At 37.8% G+C, this 22,219-nt stretch overlaps 6 protein-coding genes across 7 annotated transcripts; 1 reads left to right on the forward strand and 5 right to left on the reverse strand.

Moving 5' to 3' along the window:
* The first annotated feature begins 9 nt into the window (after nt 1-9).
* Nucleotides 10-2,945, forward strand: LOC18023572 (probable serine/threonine-protein kinase At1g54610). Its single transcript, XM_006408397.2, has 8 exons — nt 10-500; nt 641-925; nt 1,027-1,344; nt 1,440-1,670; nt 1,772-1,872; nt 1,953-2,061; nt 2,178-2,543; nt 2,641-2,945. Exons 1-8 carry the CDS (start codon nt 135-137, stop codon nt 2,764-2,766), a joined length of 1,902 nt encoding a protein of 633 aa, XP_006408460.1. The 5' UTR covers nt 10-134; the 3' UTR covers nt 2,767-2,945.
* A 376-nt stretch (nt 2,946-3,321) lies between these two features.
* Nucleotides 3,322-6,779, reverse strand: LOC18023573 (SNF1-related protein kinase catalytic subunit alpha KIN10). Its single transcript, XM_006408398.2, has 11 exons — nt 6,560-6,779; nt 5,771-5,957; nt 5,483-5,667; nt 5,210-5,392; nt 4,985-5,116; nt 4,675-4,860; nt 4,494-4,583; nt 4,290-4,373; nt 4,079-4,216; nt 3,753-3,977; nt 3,322-3,663 (listed from the first exon to the last, which is right to left on the reverse strand). The coding sequence occupies exons 2-11, from the start codon at nt 5,952-5,954 to the stop codon at nt 3,550-3,552; spliced, it is 1,521 nt and encodes a 506-aa protein (XP_006408461.1). The 5' UTR covers nt 5,955-5,957; nt 6,560-6,779; the 3' UTR covers nt 3,322-3,549.
* Nucleotides 6,780-7,017: 238 nt separating this feature from the next.
* Nucleotides 7,018-11,117, reverse strand: LOC18023574 (CSC1-like protein HYP1). The gene is made up of 11 exons (XM_006408399.2): nt 11,013-11,117; nt 10,297-10,645; nt 10,062-10,211; nt 9,910-9,973; nt 9,615-9,824; nt 9,344-9,532; nt 8,964-9,262; nt 8,591-8,867; nt 8,233-8,508; nt 7,596-7,829; nt 7,018-7,403 (listed from the first exon to the last, which is right to left on the reverse strand). Exons 2-11 carry the CDS (start codon nt 10,575-10,577, stop codon nt 7,242-7,244), a joined length of 2,142 nt encoding a protein of 713 aa, XP_006408462.1. The 5' UTR covers nt 10,578-10,645; nt 11,013-11,117; the 3' UTR covers nt 7,018-7,241.
* A 705-nt stretch (nt 11,118-11,822) lies between these two features.
* On the reverse strand, nt 11,823-14,771 carry LOC18023575 (cystathionine gamma-synthase 1, chloroplastic). The gene is made up of 11 exons (XM_006408400.2): nt 14,149-14,771; nt 13,922-14,025; nt 13,711-13,784; nt 13,421-13,589; nt 13,265-13,324; nt 12,973-13,176; nt 12,792-12,878; nt 12,603-12,710; nt 12,422-12,517; nt 12,213-12,331; nt 11,823-12,129 (listed from the first exon to the last, which is right to left on the reverse strand). Exons 1-11 carry the CDS (start codon nt 14,708-14,710, stop codon nt 12,006-12,008), a joined length of 1,707 nt encoding a protein of 568 aa, XP_006408463.1. The 5' UTR covers nt 14,711-14,771; the 3' UTR covers nt 11,823-12,005.
* A 2,636-nt stretch (nt 14,772-17,407) lies between these two features.
* On the reverse strand, nt 17,408-18,748 carry LOC18023576. The gene is made up of 3 exons (XM_006408401.2): nt 18,527-18,748; nt 18,371-18,436; nt 17,408-17,723 (listed from the first exon to the last, which is right to left on the reverse strand). Exons 1-3 carry the CDS (start codon nt 18,572-18,574, stop codon nt 17,676-17,678), a joined length of 162 nt encoding a protein of 53 aa, XP_006408464.1. The 5' UTR covers nt 18,575-18,748; the 3' UTR covers nt 17,408-17,675.
* Nucleotides 18,749-20,054: 1,306 nt separating this feature from the next.
* On the reverse strand, nt 20,055-21,710 carry LOC18023577 (transcription factor MYB106). Of its 2 annotated transcripts, none has more exons than XM_006408402.2 (4): nt 21,349-21,710; nt 21,130-21,259; nt 20,685-21,025; nt 20,055-20,605 (listed from the first exon to the last, which is right to left on the reverse strand). In XM_006408402.2, the coding sequence occupies exons 1-4, from the start codon at nt 21,479-21,481 to the stop codon at nt 20,160-20,162; spliced, it is 1,050 nt and encodes a 349-aa protein (XP_006408465.1). In that variant the 5' UTR covers nt 21,482-21,710; the 3' UTR covers nt 20,055-20,159. The 2 variants fall into 2 exon arrangements, with proteins under 2 accessions (XP_006408465.1, XP_024015430.1); XM_024159662.1 differs by having other exon boundaries at nt 20,055-20,617.
* Between the last annotated feature and the right edge of the window lie 509 nt (nt 21,711-22,219).

A 22,219-nucleotide genomic window follows, 5' to 3' on the forward strand; every position in this document is an offset into this window, starting at 1 on the left:
GGCCCTTTATTCTCGTTTTCTTTATGGTCTAATGCGGGGATTGTCCTCCCTGCGTTGGACCCGTTTGCCCGACCCGGGTCGATACTCACGCCGCCCGGAAACTCTCCTCTGACAATTAATTTTCATAATTAATTATGGGTTGCTTCCACTCCAAGCATTCTTCTCCGGCGGGTCCTCCACACCCTCTCCGCCGCCGTTTAGACACCGCCGTCCACCACCGTAGTCATCCCTCAAACCACCACAACCGCCATATCCTTCCCGTTCCGCCATCTCACCGCCGTGCAGTCGTCAACTCATCTCCGACGAAACATCGCAAAAACGACGATGATGCTCCAAGATCGAGGACGACCGGAGTTAGCCTGAGATCGGGGTTGTCGCATGGCAATGTAGAGGCTGAACAGGTGGCGGCTGGTTGGCCCTCCTGGCTCAGCTCCGCCGCACCGGAGGCCGTTCATGGGTGGGTCCCATTACGCGCCGAGGACTTCGAGAAAAGAGAGAAGGTAAAATATTAACCCTAAATCCTTTAAAAGATTTCTTGCGAGACAATTAAGAAGAAGCCCTATATATTGATGATCTCAACTATATTTTTAATAATTTCTACCATTTTAGTAATAAAAACAAAAACAAAAAAAATTGTTAGATTGGGCAAGGAACGTACAGCAACGTGTTCCGGGCATGTGAGGTATCGACGGGAAGAGTAATGGCTCTAAAGAAGATACGGGTTCAAAATTTTGAAACTGAAAACATAAGATTCATTGCGAGAGAAATCATGATTTTGAGAAGATTAGATCATCCAAACATCATGAAGCTCGAAGGGATTATCGCGTCACGGAATTCAAATAGCATGTACTTTGTGTTCGATTACATGGAACACGATCTCGAAGGTTTATGTTCATCTCCTGACATCAATTTCACCGAGGCACAGGCAAGACCTAACGACCGACCACACACAAAAACCAACTAACTCTGTTTCTTTGTTTAGGGTTTCCCTCTCTGATAAACCTAATAATTAATTTGGGTTTTCAGATCAAATGCTACATGAAGCAGCTTCTATGGGGAGTAGAACATTGTCATCTACGAGGGATTATGCACAGAGACATAAAAGCAGCAAACATTCTGGTGAATAACAAAGGAGTTTTGAAGCTAGCTGATTTCGGATTAGCCAACATTGTAACACCAAGAAACAAGAATCAGTTGACAAGTCGGGTTGTGACGCTATGGTACCGTGCACCCGAACTTCTTATGGGCTCCACCAGTTATAGCGTTTCCGTCGATCTTTGGAGCGTCGGATGCGTTTTCGCCGAGATTCTCACCGGAAGACCACTTCTCAAAGGAAGAACAGAGGTGAGAAACACAGATCGAAATTACTCATAACTATTCCAAAATAGAGACTGAGTTTTTTTTGTGTGTGTGTGTGTTTCGTGTGTTGTTCTCTGTAGATTGAACAACTTCACAAGATTTATAAACTCTCTGGATCACCAGATGAAGAATTCTGGGAAAAGAACAAGCTTCATCCTCAAACTAAGATGTTTAGACCACAACATCAATATGAAGGTTGTCTGAGAGAAAGATTTGAGGAGTTTCCAAAAACAGCAATTAATCTTCTCGAGAATCTTTTGTCTATTGATCCGGAGAAACGAGGAACTGCCTCTTCTGCTCTCATGTCAGAGGTGAAGGAAAAAATAAACCCCTAACATTTAAATGGGAAATCGAATCAATTTATAGAAACTGAAACTCTTTGGTCTTTTATGTGGTTTTGCTGTTGTTTCAGTACTTTAACACAAAGCCTTACGCTTGTGAACCATCCACATTACCCAAGTACCCTCCTAACAAAGAAATGGATGCTAAGTACCGTGAAGAACTTCAACGAAGGTTTCCATCAATCGATTTTCACAAGCTCTGTCTATTTCCATCTCTATGTAAATTTTCTATCTCTATATTTTGTTTTGCAGGAGAAGAGTTAGTATAAAGAAAAGAGATAACTTGGCATCCAAGAAATCTGGGAAATCACGTAGAACAATCAAAGAGCCTACAAATCTCAGCAAATTACCAACCCAACAGGTATAAAACTTTAGCAAATCATAATAACAATATCAGTTGGAGAATAAACCGATGCGTCAAAACCATCGGTTGGTTAATTATTCGTATGTAATGTGGTTCATTGTTGTTTTTTGCAGGAAACGAAGAAGGAAACGGAGACAGAGATCATTCTCCAGACGCCATCGGAGACATCTCAAGCGACGACTCGAAGCGCGTTTCCGTACACTAATTTATCACAAACGACGGCGCCGGCGAGCGGGTTCGCATGGGCAGGGACGAAGAAGAGGAAAGAAAACGACGCAGCTTCAACGCTGACTTATAATCAGCCAGCAGGATCAGCGAGCCACGTCAGTGGTATGAGCATGGCTTTTGCTAAAAACACTTTTGGGTTAACAATAAATGAAGACAAACCGAGCTTTCTTAGGCCGCACGTTTCTCTAGACTCCTCTGATGTGTTGTTGTTCTCTGGCTTGCATCACAAGAAAATATCGGAAGAAGATACGGTGAGTCTTCAATTGAAAAATATATTTATCTTCTCGATTCTTCTTTATTTTTTCTGGATTTGTCGCATTAAATTTCATTATTTTTGGTCTTTCTTAGGAATTGACAAATGTTGGGGCGAATCCGAAGATTTTTCAAACTAATGGGATGAATGAGATATTACGGAGGACAGAAAGTGATGTCAGAGTGGGTGTTCGAAGACCACCACGAATAGAAAGAGGTTAATGAATGGCAGTAACTGATATTACCATAACTTCTTTTTTTTAGCCAAGGACATATATATTTTTCACTTGGCATCGACCATGCATTTGTATAGTCCAAAATTAAAAATTTGTCACACACAAACCAAGGATCAGTCTCAGAAGTTTCACTTTCAGGTTTTCGAAATTATAAATTTTTGTTTATTCCTTACGAAGTCAATTTGATTTGTCACACTATATCATGTGCTGTGTGCAGGAGAAGATAACTGGTAGCTAATTAATACACACGTTGGAATTTTGAAAGATTTTTTGGTCTTGTTTGTTTTGATGATATAATTCTGAATCAGATAACAGATGTGTTTTCTAAAAATGTTTTATTGTGAAGTTTAATTTGTTGAAATTTTGAAAGGTAACCAATTTAGGCCAATTGGCGTTGGTTTCCCAAACCGAACCAAATTACGAGGAAACATTCAATACAAATAGAAATTCAGCATTTCACTTTTTTTAACTAAAGTTAAATGTTCCCAAAAAAAAAAAACTTAGTTAGTTTCTTTTTATATGTAATAGCGAAAAAAAGAAAAAAAAAAATCAATCTTGGTGGCATAATGCACTACAAGTTATGTACAAAGTTTTGATTCATCTATTTTGTGACTCGAGTCGGTCGGTCTTACATCTTAGTTGAAAGAGGAATTTTTGAAGAAGAAGAAGACAGAAAGAAATAGTAAAAACAAGTTCACTTTCTTAAATCAAGAAGACGAAGTGAGAGTGGGATGATTTATTGTTGAAGAGGTCGATCCGGTTTAAATATTCAGAGGACTCGGAGCTGAGCAAGAAAGGCAGCACAGAGATCCAAGAACAAGAACTGAGGACCTTGTACCCTCTGCAGATCCAGCAGATACTTGTCGTCCCGAGTTTTATACAACTGTTCAGATACAACGCGGGCAAAACCCATTTTCAGTTTTAGTATGATGAATGTATGTGTTGCTTTATCATCACCTAAAGTGGACTTACCTGGATTTCAAACTTGACAACATTAGGGGACTTCACAGCTGCGTCGTTCTCTATTATGCTGGAATCATCTCCAAAGTAGCTGTTGTCGTGCATCGAGTTACTGTCTGCGTTGTTAGGAACCCATCTGCACTTCATGTTGTAGTGCCCTATCTTCTTCCAACACACATTCAAATCTTGCAGGGCTTTCAGGACTTCTGTCATTATTTCACGCGGATGAGCCCGAGACTGTTGGATCCAGAGCATGTGTTATCAACCAAACTAAACAGATATAAGAAATCAAAAGCTTCAACCTTCATATAGCATAAATTAAGGAAAAACATCAAGACCTGAAGTCCAAGAGCCCATTTTCTCTCAACAGGATACTGAGATCTCAAGCCAACTCCTTGATATTCCATCAGTCCTGGAAGCCGATGGCTAACGGGTGACGCTATGCTTTCTCCTGGATGCATACGCGGAGTGCCTTCCTGATTAAACCAAACACTTAACTATTACTTCAAAGATCTTTTGCTACAATCAAAAAGGACAATGAAGACTCACCATGGTCTCTTGAAACTCGGCCCCGAGATAACCACTAGAGACACGGAACCGGTTGTCCAGTATCAGATAGTATGTCACCGTCCCCTAAGAAGACAGCAGGCGACAACAATTCAGTATCTTAGATATTTCCATGGAAAAATTTACCTTTGAATACAAAATTACAAAGATATGGCAAATGGACAAGAGGCTGATAGAAACCCATACATCATTCTGGGTCCGGTTGCGGAGGGATTCAATGAGGTGGTTTCTCTCAAATCCCATATTGATAACTTCTTGGAGAATCTCCTCGTCAATCTACAAATGAAGCCAGCGCTTTTACGCCTTTTCGAAAAAGGGAAACAGAGACAGTCTCTAATGAAAATAAGAGTAGATACGTTAGCTTTACCTTTTTCGCCTGCTGCACCGTATCTGGAGGAGGAACAGCTAAATACCTTGGAAGATGAGCTTGGAACCAAGGGTGTTGCCGGATCTCAGGAATGGTTACTCGTTTCATGGGGTCGACCACGAGCATCCGGGGAATCAAATCTCTAGCACCAGCAGACAAATGGCTAGGTAGAGTATATATCCCTCCCTAGAGGAAGAAAAGAGAAAAATGTAACTTCAAAACCCATATTTAAGCATTCTTTCAAAGATGTTAGAAAAAAGAAATGGAAAAAGAACAAAAAGGTCAAGTAACAGAACGTCTTTTGCAGTACCTTTATCTTCTTAAAAAGGTTGGGAATGTTTTCATCATCAAACGGTAGAGTCCCACAGAGAAGAGCGTACAGTATCACACCACAGCTCCAGACGTCTACTTCAGGGCCAGCATATAATTTGCCCGAAATGACCTGAAACAACTCACAGATCTCGATCATAACTGATCATTTGAAACGAGCCCTAATTATAGTGATCCTCAGATGCCTGAAGGTTAAAGCACATACCTCCGGAGCAGCATAATTTGGACTTCCACAACTTGTCTTCAAAAAATGACCATCTCGCATTATATTGCTCAGGCCGAAATCAGCAATCTTTACATTGCATTTCGAGTCTAAAAGCAAGTTTTCAGGCTTAAGGTCTCGATGAACAACCATATTCCGGTGGCAATATTCCACTCCCGATATTATCTACATCAAAGCCAAGTCACGGAAGTCTCAAATATACTGATAATTAAATGGGTTGTTTGGAAATTTACATGTTGATATAAGAAAACAAACCTGCTGAAAAAAGTTCCTCGCCTCGTCCTCCTGCAATCTACCCTTCTCTACAATATAGTCAAATAGCTCACCAGAGTTCACATATTCCATGACAAGATAGATATCTGTCGGAGTCTCTATGACCTCATAGAGACGGATAATGTGAGGATGCATAAACAGTCTCAAGATTTTGATCTCTCTCCTCACTGTATCAAAGAGAAAACAACACCAAATGATTTCAAGGAAATGAAGGTGAAAAAAAACTATATCCGACAGCATCGTAAAGTCATAATCGTCACAAAATCGTACCTTTCTCTTCCATCTCCATGTTCTTGATTTTGCGACGATTGAGGATTTTGATAGCAACTTTATGTCCTGTCAACGCGTGCTCAGCTATCTTCACCCTACCAAAGGAGCCAATACCAAGAGTCCTACCGAGCTTGTAATTTGGTAGAATCGATTCCACTCCACCTCTCCCACCTGATCCATCCATTTTCTACAGACACAAAAAAAAAAAAAGCCATTGCCCAAAAGAACTATATATTAGATCTACTACACAAGACACAAAACAAACTGCAAAGAGAATTATGATCGGAAACAAGTATTGTTTACAATATGAATATTCTGTAATCGATCGGTTGCAGAAAGAGTATTGGATACTAAATTTCATTCGTCACGAGAATTTTAGCGACAGTAGGAGCTTCATTGCGAGTTCAACAAAACATCAGTAGGTAATCGAATAAACCCTTTTCTATTCAACCCAAATTCCTGATTCTTGCTATTTCCACATTTCACCACTCAATTTCAACGTTTTCTATAAGAAGCGGGAGACGCCAAGTAGGACGAGAAAGAGACAAAGAATTAGAGAAGAAAACAAGTGAGAGAAACGTGCATGAAGATTTACACTAACAGAGCTTAAAATAGCAATTTCGACTATCCCCATTCGGAATAAAGAACCCTAATAATCCAATCGCCGGATATTGAGTAATGGATCTCTAATACCCGATAGAGAAATGACGATTTCAAGGACAATCAAACACACCCGATTTGCAAGTTAAAATTGTTTCCGAAATTAGAAGATTGAGATATCGAACTTACCAAAAGAGGCAGAGAATTGAGAACCAGAAATGCAGCAAGAAGACAAAAGCCCTAAATTTCTGAGCTTAAAAAACCAGAAAAGCAAAATTGAGATTCGAAATTGAAGATCCAGATCAGCTTAAACCCAGAATTTGAGAGATTCTCCTCTATTTCTCTCCCCTCTCGCTCTTCTCGTCGCGTGTAGCCTATAGGCGCATCAAAGAAAATTATTTGATTTTTTCTGTTTCCAAAAACGGGTTAATTGTAAATTAAATTGCCCTCAAAGTTACATTTAATTACGATGAATACCTCTATGCGGACGTGGCAAAGAGTCATCAACTTTCATCTTTTTGCAAAATATTCTCTGTTTAGCAAGACACTTGTAGTAATGATTAATCGTTACTGGTTAATTATCTAATAATTTACTTTATGAAAAAGGTACTGAGATGTTTACGTCTAAAATCGGTATACATAAGAAATAATGACAACAATTTTGAATGCATTCATTTTTTTTCCTTTCTCACAACTGTAAATAAATATAATACAAAACCGGTTTGATTCGCGGTTAAGCGCCAATGTACAAGACAACCCGTTTAGTAGGGTCGTTAAAGGGTCAAACCGGGTATAGCATTGCTTCAACATATAACAAGCAAACTTCAAAAGCTCAAGCAAAAGAGTTAAAGTTCTTTGAGTAGGTTTTTTCTCAGGCGCGATTTGAATGAAGAAGTGGACGATCTTCAGGTGAAATGTCCCGTGAGTATTGCGATGGAGAAAGCGCAGGATCACGATAAGCAACAACGAGTTTCGAATAGAATTCAGACATGTTTTGGTCACTCTCGTCTGCTCTGTCTTTGTTTACCAGACACTGCAGCAGGAAAACATATAAAGGTTATGAGAAGAATCTGTAATAACTTTATGCTGAGATTTATATATGAGACTGCAAAAGGTTCTTGTTCCGGGCTAAATCCAAAGGACTAGGATGAATTTGATTCAAAGTAGCCAGCTTTATGTTCCCAAACAGTTCTGAGGATAGAGCAATGATCTCTAAAGCATTTACCTCGGTAGGATAAGTTTTAAAATTTGGTAAGAAACGTCTCTGGCAGTAAATGCTGAAAAGGACAGTGAGAATCGGGAGGGGAATTGTTAAAGAAGATGCCAATGGAAGCTCTTTAAGCCCGAATAATCCGACTGCAATAATGTGCATTAGTACCAAAGAGAAGATAGTTGAGCTGTGTACTATTGGCCAAAATTTTCCACCGGTTTCATACTTAGCCTCATATACGTTTAGGAGCTGCAACACAAAAAGGACCCAAACAGTGAAGTTATTTACTACCACCAGGTTGTGATGAAACAATGGATTCATTAACGAATCAAATGACAAGAAAAGAAAATGGATTCTTGATGTAACGTTAGTGTCATGTCTTAAGCTCCAAACAGACTTTCGGTTTAAAGATGCTATTCGAGAATTTAGAAAAGGGTTTACACATAAAGTGAGATTCCATAGCAGAAAAGATGAGTAGTTGATTCACAGGTTATAGAGCAGATTCCTATACGGCTTTATCAGAGTTTTGAGGAGCATCAATGGAGAATATACTCAGCATTGTCCAAGAGAATACAATTGGAATCATTTAAGATTTTAAATTATTGGATACCCTCGACATAAAGAAACTGAAGAGTATGATTGGTTCCGTTACCTGGTTGCGGTAGATGACATATCCAAGACAAAAGTAGACCAACAAAAACGGCAGTATCAGTGGCGAAAGGAAGAAGTAAGTTGTACCGAGAAGTCCAAAAAAGAGAATCTTTGGTATTTCTTGGCAGAAGGGAGTCGAAGGGACCTCAAATTCTTTTTCATCTTCCTTGCAGAAAAGCTTTGTCATAAAACTCCAGAGAAGAGGAACCAAACGGAAGACCTCTGATGATAAACCAGTCCATCCAGAGGTCACAACATAAGATATAAAGAACGATGCCTGCACCAATGATTTAACATGATTCATGGTCCCAAAAAATTGAAACTGTGAAAACCTCAAAACTGGAATTTCTGTTTATTACCTGTGCTGGCACAGCTGCAGCAAGCACACGAGGAATATTCTTCGGTTCAAGGAACACATTAACGCGGTAAAGAGCAGATCCGGACAGTACATTTGCAAAGAAACTGTTCCATACGGTAAAGATTAGAAGCTTGATACATGCAGATTTCTCGATCTGGCTATGAGAAATGAATCCTTGCATTGAGGAAAGTAGAAGCATAATGGGTGGTACTATATAAAGGAAAAGCTGGAAAATTAGACTCGGAAGATATCCTGTAATCACTTGACTCACAACTTTCCTGCAAATTATATATAAGAAACAGAGATTAGACCTTCTTGTGGTTGGTTCAATTGTAAAAAAGAACCCATGTTTATCTGAATAGGGTTTTACTCACATATTTAGTATGCTTTTCAGAAAAGGGAACCATGTTTCTAACTGGTGAAGATTAGCAAGACCTTGAACCAATACAACAGGCACAATGTATAGGATTATCAGAGCTACAAAAGCCACGAATACCACCACATTGGAGATCCATCTTCTCACAAACGATGCGGTGAAAAATGGCCAGTGAACATCTTTAGGCTCCGGGGCTGTCTCAGTTAGCCATTGTGTAGGATCTATTCCTTGCTGAATGTTTAATGCTATTGCAGCACCATGTCTTGTCCTAAAGGAAACGAAAGCGGCTGGGACTTCCTAAAAGGGTTGCCGAAAAAAATAAACACAGGAATATATATGTTGAAGCATGCACTTAATTACACAAAGAAAAATTATCACCTCTCCTGCTAATAAAGACTGTTTCAATCTCATGTCATTTTCTAACTTCTCGAGCTTTTGTTCGTAATGGTCAACCACATCAACTTTCCTCCCAAATATCCCTAAAAACCCGTCCCGCCTAGACTTTTGGCGAGATATGCTTCCGGATTTTACTCGAGTAAGTTTCTTGTATAGCTTCTCAGCATCATTCTGAAAGTGCTAACGAATATATGAGATCCAGAAATATAAAAATTTAAGGCATTACAGAAACCTTAGTTGATAGAAGCTTTACCATGAGAATCTTTAACTTGTCTGTCCGATGAACCACTACATGAGAAAGATACGTGGAAGAATGATACTCCCTGAAAAACCTCTCCACTGTTTCACTTATACTGTTTCCAGACACAATAGGGACTCCACTGACCAGAACCGTAAATTCTTGTGGCTGAGGCTTGGATGAATAAAGATGAGCAATCCGCTTTGATGAAATGTACTTGTGCTCCTGAAAATTTACTCGAAACATTGTTGTATGTTCCCATTTAAGCACGAAGGAGCAGGACGAATGGACAAAACAAAAGGCTTCTTACATAGTAAAGCAGAGAGCAAACAACTGCCGTGAAGATGTATATTGCACAAAAATGGATCCACATCCTGAAGCAAAACACAAACAAGTATAAGAAATTGGTTAAGGATGATAAGAAGCTCGGGACTCTGTTTAGGCATGGCTTCAATATCTTACTTATTTGATCCATCGTTAACGTTAGAAATGCTGAAGGAATCTAGAGACTTCTTTGGCAGGTCGAAAAACTCTTCAAACTCAGTACCCATATAATTTACCGGAAGAAGGATGAAGATTCCAACCACAGAAGCAAAGCTAAATACTCGTATACTGCCAAGAGAAATACCGTTAAAGTTTCACACCAAAAAAAAAAAAAAAATTCAAACTTTAAGCAAATACTCAATGAAAGAATCACCTGAAGACGAAAACACGAGTGAAGACCAAAGCATCTAAGCCAAGATTCGAGAGGATTTCTTCATTGGTAGGTTCCAATGCTCTTTTGACCCAACCTGCTGTAGGCAAAAGCCTCTCGAGGTTGAATGCATTGGACTGTTGAGATTTGCCTTGTTGAATAAGCCGTGGACCGTAGACAGTGACATTACCAGGCTGCTTTCTCAATATTGAATACAAAGTGAAAAACAGAAAACAAAGCCCGAGATTGATTCCCACTGATGTTAAAAGTGCTGATAGAATCATAACTCCCAAGAATGGGCGCTCCTAAACCAAAAACAGGATTGATTGGTTTCAGCCTAACCAAGAGAAGCCTGGTAATAAAAACACAAATTGATTGTCAGGAGTTACATAGGATCAAAGTGCAATAGACTCTGCATTTTAAATGAAATCAAACACAACATCGATCATAATCATTGCAAAATCAAGAAGATATGTGAAATATCGACGCAGAATAACAAACGAATTCATAACTGAGGAGCATGGAGAGTAGGCTAAACCGAGTTAGGAACTGAAAAAATTACCACAAAAACCAGAAGCAATGTATGAGATCGAAAAGCTACTAATAAACGTTTTCTAATATTGATCAGATAGAAAACATTCCAAAAGGCTGAAGCTTTTTGATCACACAAACCGTAGGGGAAAAAAGCAAATAAGAGAAACCAAAGAAAAAGATCGAACCTTTGGCATGAACCAGTCAAGGCGGTGTTCTTTCTTCAGCTCTGATCATACATAAATAGGTCCTTAACGCGACACGATACCAATTTCTTGATTTCTCCATTAATTTACCCAAATCGGATAATTTTGCGTCGGTATTCAAAAACAAAAAGGATTGGCTATTGATAAATGTTACTTTGGGTCCGGAAATACTCGCTGGACAGCACATGGATTTGAGCAATTAAATTAAATATAGTACAAGATTTGATAAATTAGTCCTTTTTTATGTCACTAAATATAACTATGAAAATGATGAGATCGTAGTATAACTAATGGGCCTATAAAAGGGATCCTTACTAATGGCCCATTAATAATATCCCAAAAACTCGGATTATCTTTTTGTTTCATCAGTAATGACGATCTCCAATCATCCAATATCCAACAGAATTGGTAGAAAAAGAATGAGATTATCCCTAGACTTCGCTCGAAATATATGAGTGCTATGTTCGATAAAATGTTTTCGCCAAAGAGAGACACAACATTTGAGGGTTGCTCTTTTTTCCCTGTAGAAATTTTCAGAATTAAAAGAGGGAATAAAAAAACGAAAGGCATTTGAGAATGCCTCTAATGTTGAATCGACAAACTTGGAAGAAGCAGAGAAGATTGGGGTGAGTCATGACCAATGTTCGAATCCCTGACCTTGTGGTTTCGAACATAAGCATTCTGACCACAGGGATGGTCACATTAGTCGCTCACATGAAGACTGCTTTTTTATTTAACCTCTAAAAGACGGAGGCCTCTTTTTTTTTTATAAAAAAAAACGGAGCATTCGTGAGCCCAACAAACATAAATTTCAACGATTATTTCGAAAATGGTAAATGTCGCGGAACAATAGTTCAAAGACATTATTACTGATACTGAAACAGGGAGAGTTAAAAAAAAAAAAAAAAAAGGACAAGGAAACAGAGAAGACAAAGATCACATAAACGACAGCGTTTGGGGTGAAAGATTGCAGTTTCAGATGGCTTCGAGAGCTTGAAGAACGTCAGCTTTGACATCTTCAAAGTCTTCAACTCCAAAGCTGAAACGAACCAAGTTGTCTTTGATTCCATACTTTAGCCTCTCCTCTTGCGTCAGATCCCTAATATTCAACCACCCACCCAAGTTCAAATTAGTTTAGACCACAAATCGGAAAATCTGATAGATTTTGTTAGTCATACATACCAGTAGGACATTATGGCAGGTTGGTCCACGATGCTTTCACAGCCACCAAATGATGGTGCGATGTAAGGAATCTTGAGAGAATCCACAAACTTGATCGTAGTTTCAATGTCTCCATCAATCTACCAGAGAAATATATATCACCGTTGTGAGGATCATTTTTACTCTTAGTTTGAAGCTTAATCTTTACGTAGAGAGTGATTAATCATTACCTCGAAACTGACCACACCTCCAAAACCAGTCATTTGTCGCTTGGCGATGTGATGCTCGGGATGACTTGCAAGGCCTGGATAGTATACATGACTCACCTGCAAATCATAACGCACTGATTCTTATTATGTCGTGTCAAGAAATTTCCTCAACAAGTAAGTAGCCGCAAGGAATATTGCATACCTTAGGATGTGCCTCTAAAACTTCGGCCATCCTTGAGGCAGTGGAGTTCTGTTGCTGTACACGAAGATGCATTGTCTTCATGCCTCGGATGATTAGGTACGCTGCGTTCTGTTAAAAGACGTTTTATAAGATTCTTGAAATAAAGGCATGCATAAGAAGAGAGATTCATGAGATGGTCAGGTGTTTCACCGGGTTCAGTGTGCCTCCCAACACATGATGCAGATTGCGAATTTCTGAAATCACCTTCAGTGAGCCACAGATGCATCCGGCAAGAACCTAAGGCAACGAGAAACCATCTTTGTAAATAAACTATATAACCAACGAGAGCAATATTCGATGTTTTACAATAGTTGCAACATTTTGTACTCACATCGTTGTGTCCTCCGATGTACTTTGTAGCAGAGTGCACGACAAGATCAGCACCAAGAGCAAGGGCTTTCTGATTCAGAGGTGTTGCAAAGGTGCCATCGATGCAAACAAGAGTTCCCCTTTTGTGGCATATTTCTGAAACTAGCTCAATGTCGACACATCTAAGGAATGGGTTTGTCGGGGACTCAGTGAAGAACAGAGAAACCTGTAGACCGGTTGAATGAAGCTATCAGACCAACTATTTTTCCAGTTCTAAGAAAGAATATGAATGCCTAATATGCTACAAAACTGACTTTATACTTATTCACAGCAGCTTCAAGCCCAGCGATATCAGCAGGATCAATCACAGTGACCTGCACATAAACATGATATTAATCATTCAAGTTATGGATCTCTTCTACAATTTCAATAATTAGAGAAACTGGAAATGACAAAAGGAAGATTCTTACGGTGATCCCCAACTTGGGAAGAAAATTCTCCATGAAAATTCTTGTCTTCCTGTAGCAATCTGTGGTTGTCACAATGTGTCCACCAGCAGGAACCAATGCCAAAAGCATCACAGTGCTTGCACACATCCCAGATGCCATAACCAAGGTTGATTCGGCACCTTCAAGTGCACTGCACAACATATATAAATTAATTAACAAAATTAACAGCATTAACAACATAATCCTCCGGAGAAAAAGAAAATAAAGCCAAGCATAAAAGACATCATCATTAAGATAATTATAATAATAACCTGATCTTCTCCTCAAGTACCACAGTCGTAGGGTTTCCATAACGACCATACTCGAAACTTACACTCCGTTTCTCCTGCAAGAATTCGAGTGATTGAACAGAAAAAGTCAATGATCTTGTCAATGTAATCTTTCAAACCTTATTCTAATCAAACTAGGTGATTATTATTCCATAAAAGCAACAGAATCGATCAACGACATAAACAAACGCACCTTGAAGTCAATAAGCTCAGCAGTTTTCTTGAAGAAGTAGGCAGATGTGTTGACTACAGGAGTAGTGATAGCATCCGTGACTATACCACGACCCAATCTTTCACCTATTGAAAATCATAAACCCACGAGACTTGTTATCTCAATTGAAAATGATTCGTAGCAGACAGAAAACAGGAAATGATTGCAGAAATGAAAGAGGAGGGCAATGGATCTAGCTAATGACGTACCAGCATGAACAGTCAAGCTCCCATCGGAGCTCAAAAATGAGGGTTTCGAACCCGTCAGATCCTTCAACTGTACACTACCTATCTCCCTTATCCCCTCGGCTGCGGCAACCACAACCTCCTCATCGACGCCATTCAGCGCGACGGGAGGAACGGTAACCGCCGGGGCGGAGGCGGCGGCGGCGGCAGAAGAGGCTGCGGCTGCAGCTGCGGAGGAAGAAACCGCAGGAGCAGACGAGGCAGCCGCCGCCGCCGTCGATGGTAACCCGGAGGCAGGGTTGTTGGACCACTTAGCCGCCACGATCTGCGCAACACCGATGTTGCTACAGTTTCTGCGGGCTTTGATACTCAGCTGACGGACGAAATTAGGCGGAAATCTCAAGATCATTGAGGATATCCGACCGTCGCCGGTGAATGACGACGACATACCGGCGGTGGCATTGAAACGGCGGCGAGATGATCCTCCGATCGGAGAACCGACGAGATCTGGATCAGAACGGCATTGGAAGCTGGGGATGGAGGTTGAGGAGAAGATCGTAGGGCACTGGAACGACGAGACGGCCATTTTCTCTTCTCTCTTCTCTCTTCTCTTCTCTCTTCTCTCTCTCTCAATGGGGTTTGGTTAGGTGCGTGAGGGCTTTCTCCTTGGGCGGGTGTTTAAGAAGCCAAATTGCTTTGTCGTTTTGCGTTTCGGTGACTTAACCACTCCTTGGGTTTAGATTAACTTAACCAAATTCCAGACTAAACCACGGTTTTCGTTCTAAAATGTTTTCTAATTTTTTACATTACAGAAATAGAATACGTTTTTTTGGCATATTTTATCTATTTGTTAATTTTGACAGAGGATGAATTTCTGTCAAAGTATATTTCTTGGAATTGGATTAGTGAGTTGGATCATTAAAATTGTTATACATGCATGTTGAAAATTTTGCTTAAGAGATAGAATCTTATATTTTCATTGCTAGTGGTGACTGATTACATGATAAATATTTCCAACATATCGCTCTATTCAAACTATTTAGTATCTTTCAATTGATTCCAAATATTATAATCCTACATAGTATTTACATAGTATTTAAGAGATATGATGAATGTGTCGCAAAAATTATAAGAATTCTTTTTTCTAAATCTAATAAACAATTTACTAAAATGAACATTAGGATATTTGTTGTACCTCTAACTAATTAGCTGGCAAAACCAATTTTGGTATATTTTTTTGGCTAATACATCTTTTTTTAAGCTTGTAGTCTTCAAATAGAAGATACATATGTTTATATTTGCCATAAAATTGTTAAAAGTGCAACTAATCCAAGTCTAAGCATTATACAGTATATTTAGAAGTTAAACATAACGGGAAACACAGGAATATCTTTGTTTACCAAAGCTGACTTGAAACAAAATTCAAAGATGCATCTAATTAGATCTTTGTGTTTAATTGTATTCTGTTTAGCAACTGTGCCAACAATATAAAAAGTAAACGTGAAAATAAGTCCACTAGAATGTCTGGGTCCAACGTTTTTTACAAGATCATCCCGCTTCAAAGCTTCGGGTGGTGCATAATATGGAAATTTAATATATCAGAGGGGAAAAGGTTAAAAATATATGATAAAAACTGATTTAGCTGATATTGACTAAAAGAAGAAAAAAAACACAATTTATTCCTCAAAAAAAAAAATCAGAATTTATCAACGTATAATCCGGAAAAAAACACACAGTTATACCTCTTTTCATTTAAGAAGTTAGGATATTAATCGAAAATAACAGAAAAAAAAAGATTAATAGACATCATCACATCAATCACTTTCTTAACCCTGAGCTTGATAAAGGTCACCGAGTAATTTAGACAAACTTGTATTGAGGTTATTTACGGAAATACCACTTCGAAATTGTGAACGTGCGTTTTGGGACATGCGGGTAGGTCGCGTTGCTTTGATTATGGATTTGGGTTAAGATTTAATTTATCTTTTTTTATATAAAAAATGTGATGTAGGGTATGGAGCACTATAATATTTTGTGTAACTCGTATGATTGACTTTGATTATGAGGATTTAATACAGATTTAAGACATATAACTTCCTCCTGGTATAAAAGGATCTTCTATTACTAGTCAATAGTAATTAAAGATTTGATTTGATATATCTACTCAAATAATTTCAATCCAAAATTTGAATCGCATACAATGTCTACACCTCTAGTTGATGATAGCCAATGGACCACAAAAGTCTTTTTTGAAACGATATTTCTTTATATATATGAAAAGCATACAAATTATTCTTTAAGTTATCATCCATCCAATGAAGAAAGCACCAGCAACTAAATTAATCGAAAATACGTGGCCCACTGAATGTTGATGAACATAACAGTAGTCTTGTCTTTGAGTCATATTTTGATATAGGTGTCCAAAATACATTAAAATATACTAAAGATAGGAATTCTTTAAGATAAGAAATCAAATAACAGCTTATATATTGCAATTAGTAATGTTAGTTAGGTAGGCACCCGAATCTGATTATTACTTCAACTAGTGAAAGATCGGATAGTGATTGATGCGAGTCTCAAATTTGGAGTATTAAATTATATATCCAAATTCATTATTCGTAAAAGCATAATGACCGATTCATATCCAAAACATGAATCCTTTAAGAAGAAAAAAAAAGTAACAAAACATGAATATGATTTATCGGAATACGATGGGAATCAGCTTGGTTTCTGTTAAATTGTAGAAAATGCAAGAGTAGAAAGAAGGCATTTAAGGATGCCTCGTTTGTTGTGAGAGATCTCATCACAGTCAAGAGTCAGAGACATGATGGTCGAAGCCACGACCTTGAGTTTTCAAACACAGAGTATTCTTACCACAAAGCCATAATCATCGGTCCTCTGGAAATAGACAACTACTTGATTTAACTCTACATCGGGGGATATAAAATCTTTCTTTTTTTCCGTTGGTGTTTCTCAAGAGTTAAAATACAAATCGGATATTTTAAGCAATAATAATTTGAAAGCATTTTGTGTGTGTGGTGTGGATGTACTGAAGTTTCAAAAAAGGTTTGTATACAAAGCTCGTTGAGTTTTTGGATAATGCTTTTCGGTTTGGACTAAATCCGGTCTGGTCAGGTTGAACAGAAGATTGACCAGTATTGACACCCCTTCTGATTACATAAATGCGGTTGTTAAGAGTTAAGAAACTTAATTAGAATCGCTAATTTAGGGCAGTAAAATCAATCAATGATAACTATCTACTAGACTATTAACAATTTTCGATTGCATAATCAATCTGGTTAAAATGAAAAGCGGATGGTGTTTATTGAACAGAAGAGCACCAAAATGGAACTCGGGTTTAAACCAAAATGGTATATAATTTTTGCTTTTTCAGATAAAAGGTTTTGCTCTTCTTCGTCAAGGGAAAAGAAAACAGAAAAATCGAGAAAATGTCACCGAGGGAGATATAGTTCATGACGTAAGAGCTACATCTGGAGATAACAGTCACTTGGCTTCATCTTCTTATTGGAGAAGGGAGAGGAAGAGTTGGTTTAGTGATGAGCCTTGGCTTCTGCCTTCATCTGTGAGTTCTTCTTTATCTGCATAAAGATAGATCATTTGTTAGTACCACTTGACAATTCACATCATAGAAAGATAAAAGATACAACTTGTCGGCTGAATAGTAAATGTGCAGAGGTAACGAAAAGGAAGAAAGGAGAATTGCTCTCTAAACAATGGAATGCTCTTAAACGGAAGCAATAGACATGTATAAGTATCTTGTTAGGGTTTAGAAGCTAGACTTATACTCATTATCTTAGACTTCAAAAAGAAAATAGATACATTGCAGTAGTAAACAAAGTTCAATCAATGAGAAAACCAAGCTGAATATGATCATTCAATGGAGTAAGCGATAAGAACTCATGCATAATCATTGGACTAGTAGATACTTGCAAATAGATGACCTTAAAAAAGGAGTAAAGTGACGTCAATTTAGGTCTCTAATTAGATAAACTATCATTCAAAGCTACAATATATATGATTCGATCGAGAGAGAATGTGATGTCCCCATCAATTCAAAAGCCACAATCTTTCATTGTACTGTGATGGAAAATATCGGCATCATGATGTTGAAACCCTTTTTTAGACATTAACAACAGATCATAGGTTCTCTCAGTATTTACGAACAAAAACTGATTCGAAAAATTTGATTCATTAAAAAAACAAGACAAGGAAGATAGAGATGTACCTTCAAAGCCTTGAGCTTCACGTTCCCATAGATGAGACCCAGCCCGAAAGCTGAAGCACGAGCCACCTGATCGATAGAGAAGACGATGATGAACTCAAATCCAAAATTCGACAACTGAAGACGAGTTAAAGATACAGATCGAGAAAAGATTGATACCAGAGCAAGAGTGCTGCTACCGGAGTAAAGTCCTGCAGGCGGCGCCATTGATCAGATCAGATAATTAGCAGCTCGTCGGGAGAGAAAAACCCTAACCCCAAAATCGATCGAATCTTCCGAAGTCTCAGATTCGCGAGTAGAATGAAAGAACAGTCTTTCCTTGTCTCCGTCTTCTCTGAAAGGTATCACTGGGCTTAATATGGGCCTTATCAATGGAATACCGTAGCCCCATTTTTGAGAGCCTTATTACGCCCCTGTTCTTTTTTTTTTTTCTTTTCTTTTTCTTCTTCTTGTACGCTGAAATCTGTATGCAAATTAACCAATTTCAGTTTCGTAATGTAATTTAGTTTTTTACAGAGTAATAAATTAAATCTATTTATTAATAAGAAAATCACATGCAACTACCTATCATTTAATCTGTTTCTTTTATTCGAAACTAGATTTTTATCCGTGCATCCGCACATAAATTTTATCTTTTTACCAATCATATTTCTTAATATAGTTTGTACTTTTTTATCGATATAATTTTTTTAACAAATGATACAAATTTATATTTAATTTTGTGTTTATATATATTTTGTTTTTTAGATTTATTTTTTCTACGACAAAAAAAGATTTATTTTTCTAGTATTAATATGACCATAATTATAAAAAAATTCATCTATGAAAAACTGAGTGAGAAAATAAATCAACAAAGACAAAATATATCAATGAATACCAAAAATAACTCAACAAAAACAAAAATTAAGTCAGTAGAAACAAAATAAAACAACGAAAACAAAATAAATTAACAAAAACAAAATAAATTAACGAAGATAAAATAAATCAATGAATACCCAAAATAACTCAACGAAGACCGAAAATAACTTAATAGAGACAAAATAAATCAACAGAGACATAATAAATCAACTAAAACAAAATAAATCAACAAAAACCATACAAAATTTAACAAAGATAAAATAAGTCAAGATAAACTAAATCAACGGAGATAAAATAAATCAACGAAGACAAAATAAATTAACAAAAATAAAAAATAACTCAACAAATAAAAAATAAGTCAACAGAGACAAAATAAGTCAACGGATACAAAATAAATAAATGAAAACAAAAGTAACTCAACAAAGACAAAATAAGCCAACGGAGATAAAATAAGTCAAATAAAAACAAAATAAATCAATGAAAACAAAATAAGTCAACGAAGATAAAATAAATCAATAAAAATAAAATAAATTAACGAAAATAAAATAAATTAACGAATACAAAATAAGTCAATATAGACAAAGCAGTCCATATATTGAATTTAGACAAAAATAAATTAATATAGATAAAAATATATTTCTAATTCGTCTATTTTATAAATTCAAAAAGAACAATGTTTATAATAATATAATATAAAGTGTAAATAATTCGAAATGGATTTGCTACCATTCAATTATTCTAATGAGTAATTGCCAAAATGTGGAATATAATATAATAAACATATGTATTTTTTTTGGTTGGGTTTAAAAGGTTATTTTCATGAAATTTCATCTTAATACCAGAATATATTAAAAAAAAATGAAAAGATAAGGCTATCGACAATAACAAACTGAGAATTTTAAAATGTTTGAAGAAATCACTGTGAACCCTTAGATCAGAACATCGTTGGGGAATCGGACGGTGAGGAATCCACCAAGTTGAGGATGCTATTCCAGTAGTTCTTGTTATCCTCATAGTAGCTATAGTCACTCCCGTTGGCCGCGACCGCTCCGGTGACGGAGGCGGAGAAACCCCGACCGATTGAATCAGCGAGCAGTAAGCTCGTGAATCCTTCTTCGAATCCTTCTGTCTGACTGTTGATTTGCCTCATCCAGTCGTGTTCGGAATCTTTGACCAAAGTCGCACCGGAGGAGGTGGAAGAAGTGACGGCCAATTCAACCATATTCGCAGGAATTCCTGAGGATTCGTTATTGTTTTCTCTGTTGATTGACTTGATTCTGTTTTCCGTTGGTTCCATTCCTAAAGGCCTAGTCACGAGAGGGAGATTCTCGGAGGATGTCACCGTCGATGTCGGGGATTCAAGCTGTTGATCTCCGTTTCCTGTCAAAGTTTCTATTTTCATGCATGAACAAATCAACTCTACACATAAATTCGAGTTTTCAAGACCAGTCTCTCTTACCATCGTTTGGTTTTGTCCAATTTGCTGGTGTTTTGTGAGTGAAGCACTGTTTGTCAAGGTTGTTGTTGTTATTGTTTTGGTAATGCTGTAAATGGAGAAGCTTTGATTCTCTAGCTAGCCTTGCTTCAGCTTCGAGCCGAGCACTCTCCCATTGAGCCATGTGGCTAAGCGTGGCTGCATTCTTGGATTGACCCGTGGGAGACAAAAGAGTTTCGTTTTTGTGTTTGTGAGTCACTGGATCTATCCCCATTTTAACCAGTCGTTTCTTCAAGTGTGTGTTCCAGTAGTTCTTGATCTCGTTGTCTGTCCTTTTTGCTAAATGAGTTGCAATTGCTGACCACCTATGAAAATCAGGACACAACACAACACAACAGAGACCGATTTTGGTTTAAAAGCAATTACAAAAGACAGGCCTTTTGGTGGTTGTTTCAGAGATTTTTTTGACCTGTTTCCGAGGAGAGCGTGAAGTTGAATGATGGTTTGTTCTTCTTGTACAGTGAATTTGCCTCTTTTGATGTCAGGTCTAAGGTAATTAGTCCATCTGAGCCTACAACTCTTTCCGCACCTTTGAAGACCTATTATAATGTAGGAGTTGAAGAAGGTTTGAGTAGAGATAGAAGAAGAAGAAGGAAGGAAGTGTGGAAGCAGAAAATGTGGGAGTTACCGGCTTTCTCAGGCAGAGAGCGCCAGCTTCCATGGCCATGGTCTTCAATGTAAGCCAAAAGTTTCTGATCCTCTTCTGGTGTCCAAGGCCCTTTCTTTAACCCAGCCTTATCACAGCACGGCGATCTTCCCATTATTTACCACACAATTAGGCTTATCTACTTTGGAGACAAGGCTTCTTTTTCAACAACAAAAATATCTTCAATCTGACCATCCACGGTGTAATGTAATGTAATGTATGAGGTAGTAGTCATTACATGATCATGATAATCACAAAAACTGCTCTCTTGACTTAAGTCTGATTTATAGAGGGAGAGACACAACAGAGGATGTCTCTGTTTAGGTTCTGTAAGCGCCCGGTCTTTGACATGGATTGGTATTCAATTAGATGGGGCCGAGAGAAATTATTACCTTTGTGGTTCCAACACCTTGATTTCCTTTTAAAGACTCAGCAGAGTCCCCAAAAAAGTAGCCATCTTTACATAAGGTAAAACGGTTAATTTCACAACCAGGAGTAAGTTTTCGGGTAGCCCTCACTTTGATAACCGTCTAACTTAGAGAAGAAATGTTCTCTTCATCGCACTTAAACAAAAACCTGTGGTCCATTCAAATCTTTGGCATTTAAACCATCCTTTGTTATTTTCCAGGCAGCTTTCTCGCCTCAAGGTTTGCTTATCTACACTCTCTGATACCTACAATGCCTTCATCGTGTAATCAAAACCCATTTAAACTTAGCTATTAAATCTTACTCACTAAATCTCAATACCTTTAACTTACACTAGGGTCAAAAAGTTGCTCAAGGTTTCTTATTACAGGTAGCCTAATAAGGTCTGGTTTCTTGAATGCTACAAAGTTCTTATTGTTGTTTTCTC

The sequence above is a fragment of the Eutrema salsugineum genome, unplaced genomic scaffold (genome assembly GCF_000478725.1).
Source record: "Eutrema salsugineum unplaced genomic scaffold, Eutsalg1_0 scaffold_13, whole genome shotgun sequence".
Taxonomy (NCBI): Eukaryota; Viridiplantae; Streptophyta; class Magnoliopsida; order Brassicales; family Brassicaceae; genus Eutrema; species Eutrema salsugineum.

What these genes read in the sequence shown, in the direction of transcription:
- LOC18023576 (XM_006408401.2), bottom strand. Translation starts at nt 18,574, where the DNA reads ATGGCGCCGCCTGCAGGACTTTACTCCGGTAGCAGCACTCTTGCTCTG. An exon ending in GTAGCAGCACTCTTGCTCTG is followed by an intron (nt 18,437 to 18,526) that starts GTATCAATCTTT and finishes TCTATCGATCAG; the next exon opens with GTGGCTCGTGCTTCAGCTTT. An exon ending in TGAAGCTCAAGGCTTTGAAG is followed by an intron (nt 17,724 to 18,370) that starts GTACATCTCTAT and finishes ATCTTTATGCAG; the next exon opens with ATAAAGAAGAACTCACAGAT.
- LOC18023573 (XM_006408398.2), bottom strand. Translation starts at nt 5,954, where the DNA reads ATGGATGGATCAGGTGGGAGAGGTGGAGTGGAATCGATTCTACCAAAT. An exon ending in ACCTTTTTAAGAAGATAAAG is followed by an intron (nt 4,861 to 4,984) that starts GTACTGCAAAAG and finishes TTCTTCCTCTAG; the next exon opens with GGAGGGATATATACTCTACC. An exon ending in CCGAGTTTCAAGAGACCATG is followed by an intron (nt 4,217 to 4,289) that starts GTGAGTCTTCAT and finishes TGGTTTAATCAG; the next exon opens with GAAGGCACTCCGCGTATGCA.
- LOC18023574 (XM_006408399.2), bottom strand. Translation starts at nt 10,577, where the DNA reads ATGATTCTATCAGCACTTTTAACATCAGTGGGAATCAATCTCGGGCTT. An exon ending in GTTAACGATGGATCAAATAA is followed by an intron (nt 9,974 to 10,061) that starts GTAAGATATTGA and finishes GTTTTGCTTCAG; the next exon opens with GATGTGGATCCATTTTTGTG. An exon ending in TTAAAACTTATCCTACCGAG is followed by an intron (nt 7,404 to 7,595) that starts GTAAATGCTTTA and finishes TTCCTGCTGCAG; the next exon opens with TGTCTGGTAAACAAAGACAG.
- LOC18023577 (XM_024159662.1), bottom strand. Translation starts at nt 21,481, where the DNA reads ATGGGAAGATCGCCGTGCTGTGATAAGGCTGGGTTAAAGAAAGGGCCT. An exon ending in CTCTCTGCCTGAGAAAGCCG is followed by an intron (nt 21,260 to 21,348) that starts GTAACTCCCACA and finishes ACATTATAATAG; the next exon opens with GTCTTCAAAGGTGCGGAAAG. An exon ending in CACGCTCTCCTCGGAAACAG is followed by an intron (nt 21,026 to 21,129) that starts GTCAAAAAAATC and finishes TGATTTTCATAG; the next exon opens with GTGGTCAGCAATTGCAACTC.
- LOC18023572 (XM_006408397.2), top strand. Translation starts at nt 135, where the DNA reads ATGGGTTGCTTCCACTCCAAGCATTCTTCTCCGGCGGGTCCTCCACAC. An exon ending in TCAATTTCACCGAGGCACAG is followed by an intron (nt 926 to 1,026) that starts GCAAGACCTAAC and finishes TTGGGTTTTCAG; the next exon opens with ATCAAATGCTACATGAAGCA. An exon ending in TTCTCAAAGGAAGAACAGAG is followed by an intron (nt 1,345 to 1,439) that starts GTGAGAAACACA and finishes TGTTCTCTGTAG; the next exon opens with ATTGAACAACTTCACAAGAT.
- LOC18023575 (XM_006408400.2), bottom strand. Translation starts at nt 14,710, where the DNA reads ATGGCCGTCTCGTCGTTCCAGTGCCCTACGATCTTCTCCTCAACCTCC. An exon ending in TTCCCAAGTTGGGGATCACC is followed by an intron (nt 13,325 to 13,420) that starts GTAAGAATCTTC and finishes GTTTATGTGCAG; the next exon opens with GTCACTGTGATTGATCCTGC. An exon ending in CCTGCCATAATGTCCTACTG is followed by an intron (nt 12,130 to 12,212) that starts GTATGTATGACT and finishes GTTGAATATTAG; the next exon opens with GGATCTGACGCAAGAGGAGA.